An 18490-nucleotide genomic window follows, 5' to 3' on the forward strand; every position below is an offset into this window, starting at 1 on the left:
TGTGTGTTGCACGGCTGTTTACTTCCTCAGGATTACTGGAAATATCAGTAATTCAGTGAATGTCGTGCACTTGGGACGCTCGAGAAGCAGTGTCGCACTGGTATTGTAACTCACAGGGAGTGTGTTTCGAGTTTGACATCGGCCGACGTCGTCTGCTGAGGATTTATGCATTGTGCTTCTGCATATGTATGATTGTATTCAGGGAAACATGCTGGATCTCCTAACTTAAAAGCGTTTGGACGGGTTTCTTTGTAAGTATGCCTTAGGAAAAGTTTCGCACCAAAAGAGACTTCAAAACAAAAGAGCCTGGGCAACAAGAGTTCGTGCAACCACACATTCTTCGTGGTTGAGAAATGCCGCGGGACACCGAGCCTCTGAACGCGTGTCGTTCCAGTTATCGTGCCGTCTAGGATCGCGGGCTCAATCCGCCTTAAATAGCTTGGGCGTCCGGACTCAGGACTTGGGCTCAGTAAATCTACCATATCGGCAGTTACGAGCTTATGGACGATGCTCCAGCTTTGCCGCGGCGCAGTGTCAGGCGCGCAGCTCCCCCTCCCCTCCCCAGCCCCCAGTGTTGAGATGGAGTCTTCCCGAGCCGTCGGGACATTGGTTTGGACGGTCGATGATTTATCGAGCGATTCGTATTCGTTTGGGTTCATCGCTGGAAGGTGTTTGACGGCTCCTGACGGAGTGTTCGATGAGGAGCTGCCAGTTCTATATTTCTGATTAAAATAACTGAAGGATCTCATGATCCCGCCACTCAGGCAGGACTCAGCGGCAGAAAGCCGCGGTCATGATGAACTGCCAGATATAAAGGCTTGTGGGAGCGCAGTGGTTACCGCGATGAAGCTTGGATTGGGCGCGTCGCTTTATTGTTATGCTCCGTTTGTGACCTGCGACTTAGCTCTTCGAACGCCGATTGAGGTTTTCACACTTGGATCTGCATGCGATGTAAGGAGTGACCGCGAGTTCTAAAGAGTTCTCTTTGTGGTACTTAAACCGTGTGCATACATTTACCAGCATGGTAAATGTGCACACGTGTGCATACATTTACCAGCATGGTGTTTGCATGGTATATCGGTTTGAGCACAATACCACACTATGGTGTCATTCTAATGAAATAAAGTATTTGTGACGTATGCAACCACCTAACTAGAATGGATCCGACCCCGAGTTCAGCGCCCACATGATATTCATAGCAAGGTCTCGAAACTTGCGTCACTTATAAGTTCTAATGTGGGACTTCCATCTCAGAACACCACGAAATTTCGCGCGTGTTAACCCTCGCCCTGCGTAACTTTGCTGCGCCAGAGGCGTGGGCGCAACCAGCCACCCTTGGCTTTCTGTGGGATGTTCTCTAGCTGAGTCACGTGACTGAGCGGTCCGTTTACTACAGATCGCTACTTCGTCTCACAGTGCCGTTTAAAGTGTGCATCTCGCTTTTCTGCCCGCCATCATTTCTGCCCTTTTCTTGGTATTCCGTGGTCCCTGCTTGTTACAGTTTCTCGGACAGGGAAGGCCATTTATCGTCGAAAAGAGCGATAAACAAGCCTTGCAATTCATGTGTCGCGATTCATCAGAACCTAGTGGCGTTATTATTTATTGCACCTCGGTGCAGGAAATACGAAGGCGCATCTTCGGAGCTATAAAACTTGCAAAAATATTCGGAAAAATTTCAAGAGTTGTGATGTCTCGCCTGGGTACAAGGTGTTTAAAACCACAAAAATCCAGAGGTCGAAGCAAAAGCGTACTGAATTATGACAACGCGCTCTAAAATCCTGCTCTGCTCTGGTTGGATGTTCGCCAATTTCTATATTACGCCGCTGGTAACTGACGTTAAGGCGTTTCCGCTCTATCATTATCGTGCTGACTTGTAGCGGTGCTCCATCGCTGTCGCCTTTGTCACCGGCCCACTGCCTCAGCTCTTAAAGCGTGGCCACTGGCTATCTCGGCTTTATGCTGCCTGTCTAATGTTCTGGGGCACTTGTGCGCTCCGCTGTTGGGACTGGAAGCTCCCGTTCGGTGCAGGTCACAAAACACGAAGATGAATATGCACTAATGCAATGGTAACGTAAATATACGTGGAAAATAAAAGTAATCCAACGATCTTTTCGGGTTAGGGTGAACATTAAAAGATAGAGCTGTCCATTTTGATGATGGGGTGAATAAAGGCTGAGCTCTGAGGCACCACGATCGAGACTCCCGCGTCATTGGTCGCGAGATGGTGGTTTGACTCGGAGCAACTGGTGTTCGTTATGGCTCCTTCCGCCACCAACCGTCGACCTGCGCGGCGTGCCCCGCCGACGTCTCCCGCTGTGACGTCATTTGTGGCTTTGCAGCAGCTGCACTACAAGAACGGCGACCTGATTTCGGGCAGCCTGGAGGAGCTGATCCGGCATTTGATTCCGACCAGCAGCCACTATCCGGACAGGGCCTACATCTTCGCCTTCCTGCTGTCGGCACGGTGAGAGACGAGCGATGATGAGCGTGTCATGTGTCCTAGATCAGGGCTGTAGTCTCGCATGCAACTGGTAGTCCCCCCCCAAAAAAAAAGAAAAGTGATGAATTATGTCCAATTGGACAGGCATTCGTTTTTCCTACGTTGTAGTTGTAGGCTGATATTTTTCCTGGCCAGCAGCTCACCCCCCTTCCCCCTCCCCCCAACGTATTTCGCGGAACTTCGCAACTGGCAGATTAATTTCGATTTATTGATTACGTCATTGACCGCATGCCCGCAGCGAAACGAAAGGGTCGTGTCCGTTGAATTCAGTTAGCTGCAAGTCTCGTGGCGGCAACGCATGTATCATGTTAACCGAGTGCCGTCGACGCCTTCGTAATGTGACCGTCATTTAGTCGGAGGAAGCAGTTTCACTGAGATCGCTGGGAGCTGCACTATTTTAGTAAAGCTTGGTGCTTTTGCTTAAGTTGCACGATAGCCACGCTTTGACTTGGAATGCACAACTATCTCTATGCGTCCGCAGGGACAACGCTGTCCCGTGGACCGCCCAAAACATGCATTAGGCAAGGGATATATTTGGCTCTGCGACGGTGGACAAATGACGTCATTGGGCAGAGCTCGAACTCTATTGGGAACGTCACCGTGATGAAGAGGGCCTCCACAGGAGCCGGCAGGTTTGCAGATGGCAGCCAGACGTACTTCCTTATCACGAAACGATACGCTTGTTTGCTTTCAACTCCGGACTTTCAGTGTGGCTGACAGCAACCTTTTGGCTGGTGTGGCTGCGTAGGGGGCGTGGATAGTGAAGAGTATTGCGATGACATTCAAGTATGAATGTTTTCAATTAGATGGGCGTGAATGGGGCCAAAGCACGGAAGTTAATTGACAAAAAGTTAAGGCTACAGTTTATTTGACAGCATGCAGTGGGTTTTTGTGTATGGAATGCTTGTGGGTTGTGGACTGCTGCACGTGAAAGTGTGGACTCATGAAAACGGTTAGTTTGCACGTGACGAATAAACCAACCCATTTTTCAGAACTTGCGTAAGTGTGTAAGCATAGCCTCCTGTTTGCCTTCGTCACCGGAAAAAGGTGCGTTGTAAGCCCGCAGGCTAAAAATAGCCCATTAAAGAGAGCATCTCACCTTTTTATAGTTTTCACTAGTTGTTACACCAGACGCGTATGATGTGATCAGTAATACCAGTATTCTCGAAACCCTTCTGACCAGATCAGAATTTTGATTTGAATCAGCTGAGCATTTGGAAGGAATCTCACTCTGCTCCTGCTCACCACTGTAAAAGCAATGCTTTTCACTTGCCATGTTTTTTCCAACCTGTGCGTTCTGCAATGTTTTAACGCCCTATTTTTTCGAAATGTTTGTGTAATAAATGCTAGCAAAGCTGAAAACACTGTAGACAAAACATATGTGACATATGAGGTATTATCCCGCGAATTCAACCAAACATACACTATGGCTTTGTATGCTTTCTCCTATTTAGGTGCTTGCTTTTTTCTTTTTGAAAAAGTAGGCTTTTTCTAGCTTTCTCTCCTGTTAGGCGTTTACCACGGTGGCTCTTTTCGAGTTGGCTTTGAATGAGAGTATCACAGGAGCCATGTGACGTACTGGTTCAAACTTCAACTGGTGCACTTCTCAGTAAAAGGCACTTTCGCGCTGAGCCTATCACAAATGCTCTTTTGCTCTACCGGTGGAGGTATGCACTGTGGTTGTCATGATGACGGTGGTTGCGACTGCAGGGAAGAAGCATAGTGCTGTTACAAAGTGATGACAACTTAATTTGGACTCGAAAATAACTGAGATTGATATTCTTATGACGTCTTGACGGTGCTACAGTGAAGTTGCCCAGTGCTATAATTACACGTAATTAGTCCTGAGGTTTCCCTAGAGTGTGTTTTGAAATATGCCCCAACGGTGGGCCACTTCCTTCAACTGCTGTTGTCGGGCACCTGAAAGGCTTATGTAAACAAACGTCTTTATTGCGGGATATTCCAATATTAAGCCGTGTATTGGCATTTGGTGCAAACACGCCACCTTACAAGGCTGATGTAAACCCAGCTATGTTGTAGCTATGCAGCACTGTGCTGCACGGGAGACGGGAGGCCATTCTAAGCACTATTCTGGAGGACTATTAGTGCCAAGGAAGCCGAAGCGCGCCGTGTGGGACAACTTTCTGATGTTTTTAGCGAAGTTTTACTCAAGAATAGATTTGTTTTCGCGTCGGTGAAACGCTGGTGAACTTCTCGCGCTTTTTCGGTTCTCTTTTCTCGTTGAGTGAATTATCTCTAGCTGTGTGCGAGCACACGCTACTGTTTGCATTTTTGCGAGTACGTGCCCGTGCAAATATCTGACAACTGGTAGACTAATAGTGAAGAAGTAGGAATGCTTTGATGTCTTTGAAATCTTTGAAATTGAAGTCTTTGAAATCGCGTTTGGGTACTGAAGTGCAACTGGGAATCTACTTCGGTCGAATGACATAATAGCTGATATTATATTACCCATGTGTTGCTTAAAACGTCATGTGATGACGTTCCGTACCATCGTAGCGGTGCCATTGCTCCTCGGTCTGCCGTTCTGTACATTATTAAAAACTATTGTCTACATATTGACCACTCGGTTTCTGATGTACCTCTTGTGCTACCCGGAGCGGATGGAAATGGAGCCGTAACGTGGCGGCGAACTGTGGCGCCGTAACGTGACGTATCGTGACATGACGCCTTAATGCAAGGGACCGTGGCATGACCCCTAAATGTGGGATACCGTGACGTGGTGCCCTAACGTGACGTATCGTGACGTGACACCTTAATGTGACGCGCGGCGACGTGGCGCCGTACTGTGTGACTCCGTGCCGGAACGCTGTAACGGTCGCTGCCACATTGCAGCTAAATATCACGCTGTTGTTTGACGCTGTGATGTGACTCCATGGCGTCACGTCACATAACATGACGTGACGAGCTGGTGGTGTGCCGAGCCTCCCTGACCGCTGCCTGCATCGGCCCTCCGTTCCAGGCTGTACATCCGCCCTCACGAGCTTCTGGAACGTCTGGCAGGCGTCACGAGAACTGAGGCGGCATCGCCGGAACAGAGGACCCACAACGCCAAGGTGCGCATTCGTTGCTCACCTTCTGACTCGGTCTGTTTCCGTTAGCTCGCGTTCTTGACTGGTACCAGCCATTGGCTGCGTTTTATAAGTGGTATTTCACATAAAGTCTTAGTATTGATTCTGTGCGCTTGTCGTTTGTGAGCTATGTGAGCTATAGGGAGCTAGCTTGTGATCCATCAAGTCGTCTACGCCCCGCTTTCCGCTCAGCTTCCCTTACGGTTATTTCGTATGCTGTTCCTATCCGTGAACATTTCAGTGGTCGCACCGGTGTGTATTGTTCTAATTGTTCGTGAATACTCGCGCTCGCCTTGCACCTGCGTGAAAATGGGCACGATTTCAAAATTTCACTGCCGTAGTCTTTGCCGCGGGTGGAAGGCTACTTCGTTTTGACGTAATTTCCCGTCTCAATTCCGTCACTTTTTGCCATCCGTGTTTGCGTGGGTACGTACTTCCGTGCGTGCGCGCTTGTGTGCGTGTGTGCGTGCGTGCGTGCGTGCGTGCGCACATTGTGGGTGTGTGTGTGCGTGCGTGGGTGTGTGCGTGCGTGCGCGGGTGTGTGCGTGCGTGCGCGTACGTGCGTTGTCCTGACGCGCCGCTCCGACCCCACAGGTGGCGACGGGTGTTCTCCAGCTGCTCTCAGAGTGGTCGGACACCTTCCCGTACGACTTCCGCGACGAGCGAGTAATGGCCCAAGTCCGTGTCATTTCGCAACGCTGCATCCAGGCCAACCCAGGTCAGTAGCTAATACAGGGTTGACCCAGGTCAGCAGGCCCGAGTTCCCCAGGTATGTAGGTCCAGGTTAGTGCCTCCAGGCTATGCCCATGATCTGGATGACGTCTATGCTTCGTACAGGTCGGTCCAAGTCAGTAGACCCAGGCCAGCTCAGGTTGGTATGTGCAGGTCAGCCTAGGTCAGTAGGTAGAGGTCGACCTGGGTCGCATTACCCGCAGCGAAGTCGGTATATATTTGATATTTTGAGCCTTCTCGCTATGCGTCGTCTAAAAGCACGTGGCAAAATTTCAAATCTTACCGGGTGTGGAGGGTGTGGGGTTCAACAGTATACGAGGCGTCTTCCCTTAATCTACGTCAGTGTATCTAGTCTACTTCGCACAAACTCCTTTCAAAAATTCCTTGCCTGGTCTGTGACGGGATCAGGTGAGACAATGGCGGCTTCTGTGAGATTGTTTTTTTCGAGCCGGTGCCGGTGCAAATTATATGCAAATTATGTGTGGGCTCGTGCCACTGTCAACGCATGCTATGTCGTGATAATGGATATGAGCCTTGGGATATATGTAACGTCAGATAGCAACCAACAAGTCGTGCAGTTGTAGAGGTTTGAGACCCAATGCGTGTTGCAGACATTCGCAGCAAACCTTGATCGTGCCATTTGGGCTATATTGGTTGTAGAAACTAGCAATAATGAGTATTGTAACAATGTGCGAATATCGTAGTAACAAATATTAGAAATCAGGTGACTCATTTATTAGTCGGCCCGCCTCGGCTCTACGCTGTCAATCTGAAGCCGTAAAGTCCTTTGTCGAGCTCGCACCGCATGCTGACATATGAATGCATGCTGACATATGAACGTATGCTGACATATGAATGCACGCTGACATATGAATGCATGCTGACATATTAACGCATGCTGACACATGAACGCATGCTAACATATGAATGCACACTGACATCAATGCATGCGACAGTGCCTGTCTGTCATCATTTGGTTACAATGGCCTTGTCGAAGGATTAGGCGGCCTCTGCAATGGACATGACGTCTTGTGCGGCGTGGAGAACTCCTGATTGGTTAACGCGAGCAACACACGGCGACACGCTAGCCTGGCGTGGTGCCGACAAGGGACATTTTGAAGAGCGGTATCGAATGGGAAAGCGGAGCGAAAGAAATAATGGAGGCCTTGTTGTTGAGTAAGCGCACTTTATTTGGCAGCAACAGAGGGCTGTAATTAAGTTTTCGGCATTTGTTTTCCCAGCACGTCCACGGGCTGACGTAGTGCCGCGCAACTAAGCGTTAACTCTGACGTAGCAGCCAGCGCTCTGCAGGGATCGTAATAGGTCTATTTTCACTCGGCCAGTCGTCGGTTGTGCGATGTCGGTAAGGTTGTCCCGGCGTTGCAAGAAACATGATGAAAGTCGCATCTGTGTGACGGCGCGTGCTCTCGGCGTTTTTTCCCTCGCGGAAAAGTCTTGTGGCGTCGTCAGACAGCGGAGAAACGCTCCGTTATCTGCGCGCGCTTCGGCTGGCGGTATGCCTATCGCGCGTGAGTGCGAGCAGACGCTGCAATGTGTGTTGGGGCCTGCTGTCGGCGGAGTGATGCTCAAGGCAGATGTTTTTGTAGGCGTGCGGCGCAGTTGCTCTGAAGCATGCGTGACCGAGCTGGCTGCCGCGGAAGGCTGGTGTAGGACGCTAGACGCCAGGATGCAGTGCTGTACAGCCACCACTCACTGTGATGATGTCGGAGGCCTGTGGTGGGGCTTGCTTTCTGACCGTCTTTGGTGATGTCGGCAGACCTGCAGCGGGAGGTGCGCGTGGTGCTGCAGAACCTGCTGGACAAGCTCACCTGTCTGGAGAAGTACGAAGACTATGTGGAGAAGCTGAACACGGAGGCGGTGAAGCTACAGAACAGCACCAATGTGGTAGGTTGACCAGGTTGTCTGGCCGCCGCCGTGTTCTTGTAACGTGACGCCGGTGCTGAACGTATTCGGCATTATATCGCATTGCACTGTGTATGTTATATAATGTCTTTAATCGACATGGTCATAATTAACCTCTGCAACTCCTAGCGGTTGTAGTCATTCTTTCGTCAACCGCTAGGGAGTTAAAGTTGCATCACTTTATGTTCTGTATCGCGTGTCATTGCCATTGACATCATCCTATAGCGTCCTCAGTTTCTCTGCCCCAGCTCGTTTCACTATGGTAACGTTCCCGTACCATTACACCGGTTTCGCGTGTTGCTTGTGCATACAGCACTCATAGCAATTCCTTGCCGACATTGCCTTCTCCTCAAGTCCGCTTCAGGGAGCTGCGAGTCCACTCAACAGCGACGTAATTCGCGTAAGGGTCGCGGGGTCGATAGCGCGAAGCTCCAGCACTTAATTCGGAATGCTTTTACGTTAGGTTAAGCCGGGGAGTTTAAAACCTTTTACGCGCCGAGCAGAGCCAGCAATAAGCACACAAGTGACTGGCAATGACGCTGCTCTAGCCTTAATTGAAAACGGCCCGGTGGGGGAGCACAGGAGCGGACTAGTTCTCGCTGGTTGACCTGGTATGACTTGACCTGACCTGACCAGACCTGACTTGATATTGCCCAGAGACCAACCTAACCTTTCTGGCCTGCCTGACCTGCCCCAGCATAATTCGGTCTGAGCTAATATGACGTGATCCAGGAGTGAAATAGTTCTCGCTGGTTGGCCTGACCTGACCTGATCTGACTTGATCTGCATAGGCCAGGCCTGATCGGGCTTGGCCTGATATAGCCTGGCCTGATATCGCCCACAGACGGACCTAACCTTTCTGGTCTACCTGACCTGACTTGACCTGTCCTAGCATAACTTGGGATGACCTGACGGACCTGACCTGACCTGATGTGACCTGAACTGACCTAATTTACTTCACCCGCAGACGGATATCAGCGAGGTGTGCCCCTCGCCGCTGGTGCTCTCCCAGCAGCTGACCCACATAGAGCTGGAGCGTCTCTCCTACATCGGGCCCGAGGAGTTCGTCCAGGCATTTGCTAAGGTCAGTACGCGGCCACCGATTGGGGCGGGCGTCTCCAGGCATTTGCTAAGGTTAGTGCGTGTCCGCTGATTGGGCCGGGCGCCTCCAGGCATTTGCTAAGGTTAGTGCGTGCCCGCTGATTGGGCCGAGCGTCTCCAGGCATTTGCTAAGGTTAGTGCGTGCCCGCTGATTGGGCCGGACGTCTCCAGGCATTTACTGAGGTTAGTACGAGACCACCGATTGGGCCGGGCGTTCTGCTAAAGTTAGCACACGGCCGCCGATTGGGCCGTCGTCTCCAGGCATTTGCTGAGGTTTGTACGCGGCCACCGATTGGGCTGGGCGTTCATGCTGAGTTCATGTTCATGCTCATGACCGCCAGCGCAGATGCGGAAGGTTTGCACTGGATGTGGTGGGGAGGCGTGAGGCTTTGCGTGAACCTGTGGTGAAGCTTGGTGAGAAGACGCCGCGTGGGAGAGTCTGATGTGGGGATAACCAGAAGTGAAGCACCACAGCAGGGTCTTAGTAAGCGACTGCGAGAACGATGAAAACACGCGTTGCGTGGTATGAGCAAGGAAGGCATTAAACTCCTGTTTTTTTTCTGTACCAGGAGTTACATCCTCATGACATATTCCAAACATCGCTTGTTATCATTATTTAGGCCAGCTTTTCCTGGTTCCTTGAAGACGGGCTATTTTAGCACAAAACATTGCATGCTTTGCGACGGGACGCCAGAGAGATCTGACTCCATGTATCTGCGATGCAGCCCAAATGCCAGTGTGGCATGGCAAGTCTCCCTGCCTGAATGTTTTTCTTCGCCCGGCAAATATTCATTGATGTCCCAGTGGTGCCGTTGAAGTAGTCCTAGTTTGTTCGCTTGTTTTCGACGCGCTGGGTTCAATGGGAAGCGGGCAAGGTTTTGTTCTGGGCTAGGCGCGGCGGTTATGGTGGAATAACAGAGGCGAGTTTGCAATCGCGCTGGCATTGTATTGTGAATAGCGTTGTTTCCATCAAGCTCTAATAGCCCATTTTCAAGACTCCGTGAAAATGGAAACGGGTTGCAATCACTTCTGAACTTTCCTCTGTCATGTTGTCAGTGAGAACAGATGTGGCCGGACGAGAGCTCTTCGCACATGAATCGAGCTCACATTCTCTTTCCATCTGTCTCTGCCGCCTGCTTTCACAAGCGTTTCATTCCGTGTGCACTGACAGTTGACCAGTTGAAACTTGATATTGTCAAGAAAGGCCTTGCAGTCCTGTTTGCGTTTGACATTGCGAATTGCTAGTTTTGCCTGTGGCACTAATCAGCCATCGACATGATATTAGGTGCTGATTGAATGATGACAAGCAAGCATTGAGCATATGCAAAGAACTGGTTATTGTGAATAAAGCCTGTGGTCGCCATATGACATCGTTTAATCTATCTATCGGCGTATCCATATATATATATATATATATATATATATATATATATATATATATATATACAATAGACAGCACTAATTAAGACTAGTGTCTCCTGGCACCACCAGTCTCAGGTGTTGCCAGGCAACGCCGAGCTTCCCCCGTACACGAGCTCCGCGACTTGTCGCCTGACTCCGCGCAATGGGAGGTGCCCGTCGGCAAAACATCGACTACCAGCGATCGGAAAATGTCAGCAGGCGGAGAGGTTTCGATTTACGCTCCAACGTCGCCAGTCCCAAGTGTTGCCAGACGACGCCGACCTCATCAGCAGTCGCTCAGCACCTCCCCAGTCCGTCGCCCTCGTGCCGCCGCGCGCTGCCACCTCGCGAACTCATCAGCGCAGCGCTACGGACAACCAGCTGGGACCGGGGTCTGCCGACTGGCACGGTAGGGCCAGAGGCTTAACGGCCTGGCAACTTACCGGCAGTCCGTCGAGTTGGCTAATCAGCGCAATCACGACAGGGAGCGGAGACGCGACGCCGAAGTTGTGACACTCGTTATCGCCCGTCGACGAGAGCGCGCGCCCGGCGGCTGCGTTGGTGAGAACGTGTCATGGACACGGGCTGGCGAGGTGTCATGGACGAGGCATAAGGAGTCAGGTCTCAGCGACGCGTTGTCATTGACACGAGATGGTAGTTGTCGTCGTCATCATCATTGCGATCGTGTCATTATTGGGAGGTGGTTGTTGTCTTGGAGAAGTTATTGGGAGAGGAAGTTCGGAAGTAGCAGTGTCTTGATGACACAGTGTTACTGAGGAAAAGTACGGCGACGATGATGTGCCATCGACACGGTGTCACGGGTGCGCGGGGGGGGGGGAGGAGCACGGTAATAGCGTCACATCGTCAAAACGGACAGTTGGTGTCGGGGCGGGCCAAGGAAGGAAACTCAGTGGCGCGGCGGGAGGCAGTAACCCTGACATAGTCGGGTCGGCTTAACGTTGCCACGGTGTCAGGCGAGTCTGTGACGGAAACGTTGGCGACACGTTGGCATGGAGCTGGTGTCATGATCAGGTCATTGAGAAGCACCTTGGAGACGCAGTGTCAAGATCCGTTCAGTGAGAGCGGAGTACGGTGGCGGCTCTTGGGCATTGTCACGGTCCATGAGAAACTCAGCGGCTTCACGCGGCTGACGTTTTGTTGACGTAGCATTCGCGAAAACCGCGAACTGATGTAGAGAACGTACAGTGACGTTGGATGTAGTTCAAAAGGCGAGGGAGGGGAAGGCAGGCGGTGCTTTGGAGCCATTTCTCCGGGCAGCACCATGGACTATTTGACATGCTTTTTCAAGACGTTCTGCGCAAGTCCTCCTGTGCTGGGTCATGTGTTTCAGAACAGCTTCCTGGTGTGAACAGGAGACACAGGCGTGTACCACACACGCACACGCATGGAGGCTAGTCTTAATGCGTGCATGTGGTTGATCGTTTCAGTGAAGCGATGTATCACGAACTGCTTGATATTGGGTTTGGCGCACGGTTCAAAAAATAAATTTGTTACTCCCGACGCGTAAGAAATGTCTCCTCGCCATCTTGTCCGTGGAGCGCCTCTCGTGGGACTCCATTTGGCCTCAACAGCGTTCACAACGCTCTCCGCGCTGCGCCGAACGCATCCAATCCCGGAAGCGCGCAGTGTGCCCTCCCATCGGTGACGACGTTGGTCCTACGGGGCCTAGACTGTCGTTCAATTTCGGTCTGACGTTCGCTGACGGCGGCTTCTCCATAAGACTCGGACGGCGGCGGCGCTGCCCGCCCCCGCCCGACGACTCCGCGCAATCGGAGGTGCCCGTGGGCAAAACACCGCGCGCCAGCGGTCGGAAAATGTCAGCGGGTGTAGGAGGGCGTTCGAGTTACGAGCTCTCGGGAAAAGGTGGGGTTGTAGGGGGGGGGGGGAGGGGGAATGGCACAGGTGGTTCAGCGGTATGTAACGCCATGTGGGGTTGTTCTGCAACTTTTCCGAAGAAGTGTATGGTCTATCCGAATGCTGGGAAACGGCAGTATAATACTTAGCGAGTAATGGAAAAAAACATGCATGAGTATGGTGCTGGAGAACCGTGCTTATCATGCGTCGTGAATTAGACGTTTTTCAGGAACCGCATAATCAGGTTTTTGTACGTCGCAGCGTGTTATTGCAAGCATATGTACTTAGATGAGGGGCACGTACCTACCTGGCAGTGTCCACAGATTTGAATCCTCGCACAGGTTCAAAGCTCTGTTTAGCACAGCCCACCGCCGCCGTGGAGGAACAGTGAGAGCCGGGAAAACCGCAAAGGCTTCATCGGCTTAGGACTCTAGCTATGAACAAGGAAGCTCATCAGTCGTATCCCAGAACGGCGATGTAAAACGACATTGGAAACGATCCTACGTCTGCCTGACCCATGGACTACAGCGTGGCGTCATATTGGCTGTGGGAAGCCACTGCCAGTGCCACCGGTTGGCCAGCGCGCTTCGATGCGATTCGTCTGCGCGGCTGGCGGAAACACCGCCGCGAGTTTTTTCCGTCCGCACTTAATCAAAGGAGGCAGCCGGCTGATGGCATGGCTCCTTCCGGCGGTTCGTCGAAATGGCTTCGGTCTTCGAAGGCTGAGTGGTCGGAGTGGGAGATTAAATGATCCTTTACCAGGTGGGACGTGGTTTTTGTGATAGCTTCTACATATGACAGTATCACGTTTTCATGCACATGTATGTCCCCAGCGGACTGGAACATGATGTGTGTTGTATAGCACTTCCAGTGCATGTGCTTGTGTGGAGAAGTGTGAGGCAAGGCGATTCCTTGTCCCCCGTTTGTAACACAACTAAGCCTCAAATAACGCGCTATTGCATAAATGAACACTGTCTTGCATAACACTAGTACCTTTTCATTTCATACATGATGCGTGTGGTTGCATGTGAACGGTAATGTAAATAATAAAGTAACACCGACCAATTGCTGAGCCGGTTTTGTTGTTATCAGAACAGGGTATCAGTAACACCGACCAATTGCTGAGCCGTTTTTGTTGTTATCAGAACAGGGTATCAATGCTTGATTCTGAGGACTGCAGTATCAGCTTGCAGTTCTGTCTTCTTTGGCGTATCTGGCGCACGAGTGCAACATAGACCCACCGTCACTGGATGCACGTGGCGTCTTTACTCACTGACTGCCCGCTCACTGACTCCCTCCACTGACTCCACAGGAGTCGCCTCGCATTGAGACCGCCTATAAAGACCTGAAGACGACGAAGAACCTGGAGAACTACATCCAGTGGTTCAACAGGCTCAGCTACATGGTCGCCACCGAAGTCTGCGCGGTGAGGAACTTTCGCTGTCCCAAGGATGGAGTCAGAAAGATAACTTCCGCCATGCAGATAGAATTGGTGGAAACCATAAAATTGCCTGTGGAGAGTCTCGATCCCAAGACCTCTCCGTTTCCAGTCTGTTTTCTGCACTTTGACTTCGGCTTCCCGAGCAAAGTCAGACCGGACCTAAGCGCATCTAGTGCGGTGCCGTTCGGTAGCCGGGCCTCTGCCCGTGTCGTTTTGTCTGGTGACACGGGAGGGTTGGCGGAACTGCACCAGGGTGGCAGGAACTGCACCATGGTGGCGGGAACTGTATCAGCTGCGATACGACTTCGCAGCTCAAGTTTGGCGAGTCGTCCAGCTGCCTGAGTGAGCGTTGTTTGTGTCTTCTGCGCTACTCTGCGTTCGAAGCAATAGGCTATTTTTGGTTCTCAAATCGTCACGTTATTACAGGGTGGTGAGTTGACTCATAGGTGGTTGTCGAGAAGGGAGAGAGGAGCGGCCCCGTGTAGAACGTTGTTGCCGCACGTCATTTTAAGTGTTTTGCTAGCTGCGCGGTGAGCATTGCCCATACATAGTATGTGATGGCAGTTATGTCCACCATGTTATGTGACACTTTCTGCTATGTGATGCCACACACCAGGTATGAAGCATGGGGCGTTCTGATAGATAAGTAGTAATAGCCTTATTCCTCGGTAAAAAGCAGGAGAAGGAAGATAATGATGGAGAATACGGCTATTACCACTGTCTTATCTATATCAATAATGTTCCTTGCAAATACAGTTAAAAAACTTACGCAATGTCGTATTCTAAATTACGTAAGTTGTTCAGTGCATTTGCGAGGAATATTATTCACATAGATAGGACAGTAGCAATACTTCGGAGAGAAACCAGGAGAATGGAGATATAGATGGACTGATATTTCGGCAACATATCTTTATCGAAGCAATAACATAATTGTATTTGTCCTAAACAATAGTCTCCTGTCATTGTTTCGGTAGAGGCATGCTGCCGAGATATCAACCCATCAATACCTCCGTTCCGCCGTTTTTTTTCGGGGAATAAGGCTATTACTACTGTTTTATATCTATGTGGTGTTCTGCTGAGCTAGTCGTTGTATATATGTTGCTCTGACATAACCTGTGCAGTATTAGAAATTGTTTTGACAAACGGCCCTCTTTTCATGGTGCGCTTTTCACGCTGCTTCACATGGTATGCTGTTCTGCGCGTCGCTTTCTTGCATTCCTGTTGTGCACCCTCTGCATATTCGCACACTTTCTTTTACACGCATCCTCTCCCATTTCAGCACGTCAAGAAGAAGCAGCGCGTTCGACTGATCGAGTTCTGGATCGAAGTCGGTCGCGAGTGCTTCAACACCGGCAACTTCAATTCCCTCATGGCGATCATCGCCGGGCTGAACATGTCGCCCGTCTCTCGGCTGAAGAAGACGGTAAGGACGCGAGAATGGCACGTCGCCAGACGCCATGCTGTGATGTCGTCAGCCAGCAGAAAACCGACTGGACTGCGCAGGAGTTAACAGAAACCTTCAGCTCCCTGCTACTAGAACTTGCTTCAAGTGAAACCCTCGTCAATAGCTCCGGAACCCTTCAACCTCAACTCGATTGTTATTTAGTCCCCTGCTGGTCTAACTTACTTGAATAGAAGCCACTTGCAGTAATGTCAACACCGTTTAATTTCACCTGCCTGCGCTCAAGCGTCCTTCAACTGCAGCTCGTTCAACGTTCGACAACTTAAGCTCCTCTCCACAACTTTGGTACTGTGTAGCTTAGCTCTAACACCGTACAATGCCTGCCCGAGAACAGAGCGCTTCCGGGGTCCGGTAGTGTAGTGGTTGACGCGTCTGCATTAACCACTGCGCGTCTGGGAAACCAGAGGTACGGGCTTGGATTCCCCGCGGTTCCCGCCCTGCCTGCCGGGTGAAAGGCAGGCGACGCCACACAGCCTCAACAGTTGGATGCGTCGTGAAGTCCCAATAACGACAACAACAATAGATGACTTCATTACAACTCGCAATCTTAACTCCCCGTGAGGATGACGATGGTGGCGATGATGTGCGATGCGCTGATATCCGGAGTCGGGGACCCAACAAGACACCCGTCCTCGGTTCAGCAAGGCGGCAGCCACCGAGCGCGACCGTCCGCTCACTGCCGCTGCTAACGCTGTCAAGCGGACCCGCAGGAACTCCCATCAGCAGTTTCGAGGGCGGGCCGCTGCGTGCCAGTTTCGCTGATGAGTTGCTGTGTTCGCCGGCGGCCATGACGCCCGGGCCGACCATCGCTTGCCCCGCCCGCCCGCTCGTCTCAGAGCGGCGGATCTCGGTGGTTCTGGCGACACTGGTCGGCGGCTGTTTTAGTTTTTTAAAAAATTTTAGTTGTTTCAGATTAGTTTTAGTTTTAGTCGTAACGACACGGTCGGTCAGGCCATGCCTCGCGCGTTCTCTGTATAGAGACATGGAAGGCAGCAAAAATGCGCCTGGATCGTAAGGATGGATCCAGGATCCCAAAGCGTTTCATGTTAATGGTATCCTGGATAATTTTTTGCTTTCAGGCTCACCTCTAATTAGGGTGTGGCCAGTGCCGGCCCCTGCTTTTCAACTGTCGAAGGACCGTATGTTTTTCTCGAGAGTGAGCCATACCGATGTCACCGAGACGTCAGCCTGTCTGTCCCCAGCACGTGACTAAGTCTCGCGAGACACAGTCGCCGTTGCAGCCGTCGTTTCAATAGGCTAATTGCGCGCGTCGAGGACCCCATTAGCATACATACGAGTCATGGTAGCGGCGGCGGCTGTGGCTGCCCCCGTTTGACGGCCGTAACGGCACTGTTGCGACGTTGGCTGGACCGTCCCCGCGATGGGGGAGGGGGAGGGGGCGATGCCGTGGTCCGGGTTTGTACCAGGGTCAGCGTCTGTGCCAGGGTTAAAGCCCGTATCAGGGTTAAGAGTCGTCACAAGGGTTAAAGCCGTACCAGAGCCAGGATTTATACCTTGGTCAGGATCTGTACCAAGATCAGAGTCTGTACTAGGATCAGGGTATGTACCAGGATCGAAGTCTGTACTAGGGTTAGGGTTCGTACCATGGTCAGAGTCTGTCCCAAGCTTGTCTGTCCCAGCGTCAGGGCCTGTACCAGGGTTAGGGTCTGTACCAAGGCTTGCATCAGAGTTAGGATCTGTACCAGGATCACGGCCTGTACCAGGGTCAGGTTCTCTGCCAGGGTCAAGGTGTACACCAGGGTCAGTGTGTACACCAGGGCCAGAGTGTACATCAGGGTCAGGGTCTATACCAGAGTCGGAGTTTATACCAGAGTCAGGGCCTGTACCAGGATCAGGGTCGACACCACGGCCACACTCCCCGCCAGAGTATCGGCCGATAACCCACCAACCGCCCGGTCGGCGCGCCAAACCGAACCCACCAATTGAAAACCGTCTCGGGTCGGAACGAGAGACACCTTTGGACGACCGGGAGAAGCAGCGTCACACTCGCTACCGTAGCACGGCCTGTCGCATGGAAGACGTAGATGGTGTCGTACAGTACGACCAACTGTCGTTACGGCGGGAGGGTGTCAGATGACGCCGGCATCTGGTCCGTAACGTCGCAGCACACGCGGAGGCCGGAGTTAATTTGGGATGATTCAGTAGATGACACCCGGCCTGTAATACAGACGTTTGACGTGGGGGGGGGGGGGGGGGGCAACAGACGGGGCTTGTTGTGCACTCCCGAAACTGAGCAGCCGAGACATCTTCGGAGAAGGGCTGTCTATGTCACTGTCATTATCACAGTTCACTGGTCTTAGATTATTACAAGATTGTCGAGGAGACTTAGAATGGTGTCTTGTGGAATGAGCAATATTCATGCTGATCTCTCACCATGCAGTATGGGGATCCACACAGCATTCCATGCGCAGAGCGGAATGTCTCGGCGCAAGTACAGTATGACAAGCGTGCGGGCCAGTTTGCCGATCTGATCGGTTGCCAACTTGCTGCTGAGTATAGGTGAAACTTAAAAACCGTACCGCCCAAGCAGAAGACGCGTGTTTATGGGTTGTGCGCCTGATGGTCGGCCTTTGTCTCGCCCCCGCAGTGGTCCCGCGTGGACAGCTCTCAGCTGTCGGTCCTGGAGCAGCAGATGTCGCCGTCCTCAAACTTCCTCAGCTACCGGAGGACGCTGCAGGTGAGGAATCGTAGGAGGATTGCTCGTGTGTGACGGAAGGCGTGGATGGATGCAGCGGATGTCGGAGTACAGGGACGGGATGCGTTTTGCATACTCGTTAGTTTAGTCGTCGTAATTTGTGCGCAAGTTCGTTCGTTCGTGACGTGCTTTAAATGTTCAACATTCACCAATATATTCACAGCATTCCTGGATGTCGTTTAAGAAGTACCTCCTGGTACTCTACCGTTTCTTTCAGTGTGTTTTTGATAACTCTTAATGAACAAGCACA

The 18490-nt window shown here is 51.5% G+C and overlaps 1 protein-coding gene across 3 annotated transcripts in view; it reads left to right on the forward strand.

Annotated features, from left to right (window-relative positions):
- Window positions 1–18490, forward strand: part of LOC119104458 (ras-GEF domain-containing family member 1B) — a 148148-nt gene that overhangs the window by 125914 nt on the left and 3744 nt on the right. For all 3 annotated transcript variants that reach the window (XM_037228164.1, XM_037228163.1, XM_037228162.1), the window contains 8 exons: window positions 2340–2464; window positions 5481–5574; window positions 6184–6307; window positions 8099–8226; window positions 9212–9328; window positions 13934–14047; window positions 15342–15485; window positions 18133–18222. In XM_037228164.1, the coding sequence (XP_037084059.1) occupies window positions 2340–2464; window positions 5481–5574; window positions 6184–6307; window positions 8099–8226; window positions 9212–9328; window positions 13934–14047; window positions 15342–15485; window positions 18133–18222 (936 nt within the window). The remainder of the gene's footprint in view (window positions 1–2339; window positions 2465–5480; window positions 5575–6183; window positions 6308–8098; window positions 8227–9211; window positions 9329–13933; window positions 14048–15341; window positions 15486–18132; window positions 18223–18490) is intronic.

This window comes from Pollicipes pollicipes, unplaced genomic scaffold (genome assembly GCF_011947565.3).
Source record: "Pollicipes pollicipes isolate AB1234 unplaced genomic scaffold, Ppol_2.1 Scaffold_6052;HRSCAF=7182_pilon_pilon_pilon, whole genome shotgun sequence".
NCBI classification, from domain to species: domain Eukaryota; kingdom Metazoa; phylum Arthropoda; class Thecostraca; order Pollicipedomorpha; family Pollicipedidae; genus Pollicipes; species Pollicipes pollicipes.